We start from the raw sequence: 7,101 nt of genomic DNA on the forward strand, positions 1-7,101 counted from the left end.
GGTAAGGGGTGGGATAGGAGAGGGAGAGCTGGAGAACCAGACCATCATTAGAGTGGGGATATGGATTCAGGGATGCACACCTCCCCTCCATCACATGGGATTCACTGCATTGGTCCCCCAATCACTCTCTCCCCGTTCCTCTTTTAAAAAGTGAGCCCACCACCTGCCTTCAGCCCACAGACTCAGCATGAGTAAAACGTTCACCAGATCCTCCTTCTCTGGGACTGTGGGACTGGAGAAAGCCCAGAGCCCCGGGTTGGGATGAAGTCAGAGAAACGGAGTTGAAACCGAGAGAGGGCTGTGCTCAGAACAACCATAGTGGAAAGGAGGAGTGTGCTGTCACAGTACAGGGAAAGCAATTAGGGTCACATAACAATGTATGTATACATTTTTGCATAAGAGACTAACCTGAAATGTAAACTTTCACTTAAACTACAACAATAAACAAAGAAAAAAGAACCACCATGCTGCCCTTGAGCTTGGATATTTATGGGATGTCTGAGCTGGGAGTGGCAGACGTCACCTGCTTCACCGCCCCCTCATTCTACTTGTGAGAAAACTAAAAGCCCAGAGTGGGAAAGGGCTTGCCCAAAGTCACACAGCTGGTTAAGGGGCAGGCTAGAACCCAAGTCTTCTGTCTCTCTTTACTGATTTTGCTGCCCCATGTGTTTTCCTCTCTGAGAAGTAGAAGAAGCTGAAGTTACATGGGGGCAGGGCGGTGAAGCCATTTCGCTTTGGGCCTCTGCTTTATCGTCTGTTAAATGGGAATGATTGTACTTCCCTGACAGTACACCCACTTGTTTGTGCAGCTTCCGTGACTAAATAAGAGAAATGACAGCAGTGGCAGAATCACCTAGCTGGTGGCACCGGGACCCCAGAGTGGAGGAGACAATGAGGGATCTGAGGGTGGGGCAGGGCAGACAGCCTAGGAGGTATGGGTTCACCTTGTCATCCTCCCCAGGTGGGGCCCGGGCCTGGGTTGCCATGGATACCGTGTCCCTGGAGCATCAGATCCAGAGCGTGCAGCGCCACATCAGCTTCCTGAAAAAGGAGCAGATGGCCCTGCTACGAGACCTGCACCTGGAGATCCTGAGGCTGCAGAAACGCTGCTCAGGTGAGGCTGGGAGATATGGGCAGGTGGGCGGGGAGGGGCCACTGTCATCGTCACAGTCGTGGCTCTGAAGGGATGCCCACCGTGAGCCTCTCTGAGCACAACGATCCTGCCGAATGGGTGTTTGTCGCCTTTCTTCTGGATGGGGAAACTGAGGCTTGCGGAGATTCAGTAAGAGTTTCCGGACAAAGAGGTCTTTACAGAGGGATGCCTGGGAAGCAGTCCCTGAGGATTCCTGCCCTTTTCTGGTAAATGCTCACTGAGCACCTCCCAGCCCTCAGGAAGCCTGCCGAGTTGGGAAGACATACATGCCAACACGTGATATTAAGATACAGCAGAAAATAAAGAGGGCCAGCAAGAGAGTTCGTGGGCAGGACTATGCCCAGCTTGAGGAGTGGGTGAGGGAGGAGGATCCCAGGCATCCGAGGCTCCCCAGAGAAGGATGAGTGAGATTTAGACATGCTGAGATCTGAGGAGAAGATGGGAGTGGAGAAAGCATTCCAAATGAAAGGAACAGCATGGCCAAGGCCAGGAGGTAGGAAACCAGAGCTTGTGAAAAGTTCTGTTTGACTAGAGAAGACTAAAGTTACAGGGAACTGGTGAGAAATACAGTCTGCTTGTGGAAGGTCTTGACAAATACCAGGATAGCCGAGGAGTTTGGCCTGTCCTCCCGGGTAGTGGGGAGCCAACGGAAGGTTCTTGAGCAGCAGAGTGCCAGCTAATCAATATTATGCTGCATTCAGAAATGCAATCTGGCAGTTGTGTGGAAGATGAATTGGTGGGAGAGGGAGGCAGGGAGACTAGTGACAGGGCTGATGAGGTGGTCCTGGAGAGAGATGAAGGACAGGTGGAAAGGAGAGGACCAGTGGGAGGCAGACTGAAGGAGAGGACTTGGCAACTGATTGGGTGTGTAAGCAAGAAAGAGAGAGGAGGCAAGATGAAGCTAAATCCCAGGCCTGGCCTCCGCTCTTGACCTTGGGCCTCAGCTGCTTAGACTTCTCAGAGGCTTGACTCTGGCACAAATGCTCACCCAGGTTGAGTGGTCTCAAGTGCAGACTTTAGAGCCAATAACTCACAGAACATCCCAGCTGGGAGGGCCCAACCTCTTCATTATACAAAGAGGTAAACTGAGGCCCAGAGAGAGCTAATGACACAGTATGTTAGTGTCAGAGCCAGGATTAGAACCCAGAGCTCCTGACTCCCTGTCCTGTGTGCCTCTGCAGCTTTTTGGACATTTTCCCCACAAGATGCTCAGACTTCTATCCCCGCTTCCAGCCCCTGAACATGGGAAACTCCCTCCTCTCCAGAAGGAAACTCTGAGGCCTGGAGGATTTGAGTGACCAGCCTGCTTTTCCCCACTGTGGCAAGAGAAACCAGTAGTCCAGACTCTTGGCCACCACTGCTTCCTCCAGCTCCATATACAGGTTCAGCTACCACATCCCAAGATCAAGCTCCCTGCAATCTCCTCAAAGACTGGGTGGCTACAGAGGGCAGCCCAGGAGGTGGGGATGGCCCTCACTGACTCACCCCTGCCAGATGCCACTTTTTCATTGTGATAACATTAAAGGCTAATTAGAGCTAGGGAACTCTATGACCCTACAGCTCTTCCTCAGATTTCTTTTTGCTTTGCCCTAATTCTGAGGACCGGATCCCCCTGCTCAGGACACATGACAGGATCACCCAAGAGAGTGTAAACGCCAAGACCAGAGGGGCCTCAGCCCCTGCCAGCTTCCCCAGATGGCGTGGGCCTGCAGTCTCTGGGTTATTGATTAAGGAGATAAAAATAACTCTGGGCTGGGCTGGAGCAGCCACTCTTGGGGCTGAAATGACTAAATAAGGACCTCCTCCAAGGGGTGGGGGCGTGAGGAGGAGAAGGGAGAAGAACAAAGAAGATAAGGGGAGTTGTCTAAAAAGAGACCTAGAGGCTGGCAGTGGGGAGGGAAGAGAGGAGGGGCTGGTGTAGGAGCCACGGAGAGCCTGCCAGAGATGGTGAGGACTGAGAATTAAGGGGCTGGTGGGGGGGTTCGTTCAGAACTGCCCCCTTGTATTGAGCACTGATTCAGCCCTAGGCTGAGCCCGCTATTCACTTTCTCTAATTTCATCCTGACAACAGCCTCCTCTGAGGCAAGTCCTGTTTTGCCCCCATTTTCCAGATAAGAAAACTGAGGATCAGAGAGGTGCTGTCATTGGGTCAAGGTCACACAGCTAGTGTATCTGGCAGGACAATGGGCAGAGAGATTTGATGGGTGGGGGAGTGGAGCGCAGTTGGGATTCCATCTTCCTCCCCCTTCCACCCCCAATTCCCAGCCTCGTGCATTTCTGGTTCAGGGCTAAGGAGAAAACGGCCCAAGAAGAGTTAGTGGCAGAGCCAGAGGCAAGGTCCCTTGGGCTATATCTTGGAGCCTTGGAGGTGGGGCAAAGTTGGTCCCAGGAAGCCTTGGGGGGTGGAGGCATCAGAGTGCCCACCGGAGCCCCAGGGAGGAGGTTCAGGCTCCAGTCACAGCTCCAGGCTCCAAGCACCCAGGGCTCCCTGTTTCCTAGCAACAGTTAGCCTCCCCAGAGAAAGCACCTCTAGCAAAGCCCCTGGTCTTTAGAAGAGCCCAGTGAGGGCAGCAAGGAAGATCGGGCAGAGGGGCTGGAAGGCTAGTTGTCGTTATAGGGTGCTGCTGGGTGGTGGCCCCAGAGATGTGCCACCTCCCCCCGCCCCCAGCAGGTTCACACCTTCTCCTTTTGGACACTAGCAGGTCTCCTCCATCACAGCAGCTGTGGCTACTGGGCTTCCTCCTGCCTTTTCCCATTCTCCAGCCCCCATGGAGTTGGGAAGGTAGGGGCGGGTGGGGTTGGGAAAATTATCCAACTCAGCTGGACTGAGGAGTGGGGCATTCTGGGTGCTAAGGAGTGAGGACTTTGAGGACTAGCAGGCAGAGGGGTCGTGTCCGGGCTGCTGGGCGCAGGGAGGAAATGGCTCCAGTGCCGTTGGGCAGCTCCTTAGCTGCCCTGCCCTGCCCCCTCTGCTCCAAGCCCAGCACCAATACAGGTTTCCGTCACCAGGTGGCGCTCCCCTCCTTGAAGCCTCTCTCCATGCTAGACAGTACACTCTTCCCATGTGGAATATGGCAAGGCCTGGACCTGGAAACAGTAGTTAAGCCCTCAGTTGCTAACCAAAAGGTCAGCAGTTCAAACCCACCAGCCACTCCGCCGGGGAAAGATGTGGCAGTCTGCTTCCGTAAAGATTTCAGCCTTGGAAACCCTATGAGGCAGTTCTACTCTGTCCTGTAGGGTCACTATGAGTCAGAATCAACTCAACAGCAATGGGTTTTCAGGCCTGGAAAGGGGCAGGGTTGAGGTTCGCAAAGTAGCCTAGGCACAGCAGTACTGGCTGTTAAAATAGTGAAATGTATCTGTTTAGGTTGGTAAATAGCCACTGCCCTGCCCAAGCAGCCCTGCTACTCCAGCTTTCCTTGTGCCCCCACCTCCTCTAACCCATCAGCCAAACACTAAAGGCTCAGTGCCCTGCCCAGGAGGGAGCTTCCAGAATGTTCTGATTGGTTCTGCAATGCTAGTTGTTAGATATTTGCATATCATCACCGGGATGGGGAAACTATTCCCCCAGTCCCAAACACAAGCCTGGCTCCTGAGTTCCACAAAGAAACTAACCCCCAAACCCAGGCCACAGAGCTTGTGCTAGAAAGTGCTCTGGGCTTCGAATCAAGCTGACCAGGCTCAGGGCAGGTCTTAGGCACGTCTCTTTATCTCTTCACCTTTCCAGGCCGCAAGGTGGTTGAGATGGTTGCTAAGGTCCGTACTGCCAGTTTTACTGAGCTGTGAGTCCCTGATCACAAACATACACACAACTGCCTTTTCTTTTCTCTCCCCCTAGAACTGACCCACGACCTGGAGATGAGAGAGGTCCAATCTCACCAGCAAGGTAAGAGGAGGCCCGCTGGCGGGCAGGTGTCATGGGGAGCCTGTCAGATCGCATGTTCACCACCCCTTAGTAGGAGCCAAGCCCTCTCAGTCCCCGGCCTAGACGTGGGGACAGCCGCTCCTTGGCTTGGTGAGCAGAGTGCAGGCTGGATGTCAGACGCCCCACTTGCAACCTGCACCACCATACATACTGCTCTGTATCCATGTATCTCTCCAAAATGGGAAAATGAAAGCAGCCAGGGGATGGCTGTGTGGTTCTGCTTCCACCTGGCCCTCTGAATTCCCTTCTGTGACCCACCTCCCCAGTCCTTCCTCCAAGCATAAGTGGGATTAATTCCCACGGTCAGTGTCTGCACATCCTCCAAGATGCCAGCTGTTGAGATACAACACGATGGCATATGTGGTCCCTGACTTCAAGGAATTTAGTCTAGATGAGGAGAAAACACAGACACACATTAGGAAATCTTTCATTTCACAAAAACATGTCTTCTTGCCATCATAGCAATTCCACTACAATATTTGTTTACAGAGTATTACTTCACCCGTGTAATAGAAAGAGGGGAATTTGTGCATTGTTGAGATCTTAAAAACCAAATGATAGGATCTCTGAGAACTAGGACTGTTACCCATTGTCTCCAAAGTGCAAAGCACATTATCTGACATGGAGAGGAACTGAGTAACTGCTTAATTAAGATATGGTGGTCAAATCACCTAATGTGGTCAGTGAAGCTCTGGCCTAGTCTAGTCCCTGCCAATCTCCAGCTGCAGGGTAAATTGACTTGCCTTTCTGTGTACACTTCTAATTCTTTGCGTCCCAGCTCTTGCCATGTCTCTTCTGCCACAGGGCTTTTGCACAAGCTCTTGTGTCTGTCTGGAGCAACCATCCTTCCTCTCTTTACTACCTCTTCTTCAGCCTTCAGATCCTAGCCCAAGTGCCTCCTTCTCTGGGATGCCTTCCCCAGTTAGGTCAGATTCTCCTGTTAAAGTCATGGCATTGTTTTATTTCTTCCTGGCATGTGTTACAGTTGCAACCTCATATTTGTTTGTATTTACTGTATCTCTCCCACTTGCTGTAAGTTTCATGAGGACCATTTTATTATCCACCATACCCCCAATGCGTAACGCATTGCACATAGTAGAGACAGAAGCTGCTGTCGAGTTGACTCTGACTCATGGCCGCCTTTGTACAACACAATGAAACACTGCATCCTCATGATCACCAGCATGGTCGAGTCCATCACTGCAGCCACTGTTCCAATCCATCTCATTCAGGATCTCCCTTACCCTTGCTGGCCCTGTACTTCACCAAACATAATGCCTTCCAGCGATTGATCCTTCCTGATGACCAAAGCAAGAGAGTCAGACAGTGTTCTGTTGTGATTCATAATGTTTTCATTGTCTAATTTTCAGATGTAGACTACCAGGCCTTTCTTCCTAGTCTTTGCTGTAACCTGTCCACCATGGGTGGCCCTGTTGGTATTTGAAATACCAGTGGCATAGCTTCCAGCATCACAGCAACACGCAAGCCACCACCGTATAACAAACTGATGGTGAATTGCACATAGTAAGGGATCAATAATATTTGCGTAATGAAAGTCTCCTTTCCGAAGGTTTTGCATTTAAGCTGAAACCTGAAGAATTAGGCCAAGCAGAGGATGGGTTAGGTGCAAGGGCCCCCAAGAAAGAAAACGAAGGTCACTGTAGCTGAAGCGTGGGGAGTAAGGGTGGGCACGCAGGACGTGCAGGTAGGGAGACACGGCTTTGTGACATGGCCCAGTGAGTTGTGTAGGTTCTGTTCTAAGTCTCTCCCCCTCTGTCCCTACCAGAGGTAGCGTCCCAGGAGTTGGAGACCAAGTGCCGTGCACTAGAGTCGCAGTTGGCGGAGCGGGCCGCAGCCAACGCCGAGCTGCGGCGGGAGGTGGAGCAGCGCGAGGCTCTCGTGTCGGCGCTGCGCTGCAGCCTGCGGGCCGAGGAGCGCCGCTTCCTGGAGGAGCTGCGCCGCCGCAGTCACCGCGCCACCGTGCTGGGCACCGAGCTACAGAAGCACACCGAGGCGGCCGCCT

General features: G+C 52.6%; 1 protein-coding gene across 1 annotated transcript in view; it reads left to right on the top strand.

Moving 5' to 3' along the window:
• The first annotated feature begins 948 nt into the window (after nucleotides 1–948).
• Nucleotides 949–7,101, top strand: part of CCDC92B (coiled-coil domain containing 92B) — a 6,498-nt gene continuing 345 nt past the window's right edge. Inside the window, 4 exon segments of the mRNA XM_023731041.1 lie at nucleotides 949–1,114; nucleotides 4,992–5,039; nucleotides 6,865–7,099; nucleotide 7,101. The exon segment at nucleotide 7,101 is cut by the window's right edge and continues 345 nt beyond it. Coding sequence (XP_023586809.1) covers nucleotides 985–1,114; nucleotides 4,992–5,039; nucleotides 6,865–7,099; nucleotide 7,101 — 414 coding nt within the window. The 5' untranslated portion in view covers nucleotides 949–984.

The sequence above is a fragment of the Trichechus manatus genome, unplaced genomic scaffold (genome assembly GCF_000243295.1).
Source record: "Trichechus manatus latirostris isolate Lorelei unplaced genomic scaffold, TriManLat1.0 scaffold00040, whole genome shotgun sequence".
Taxonomy (NCBI): Eukaryota; Metazoa; Chordata; class Mammalia; order Sirenia; family Trichechidae; genus Trichechus; species Trichechus manatus.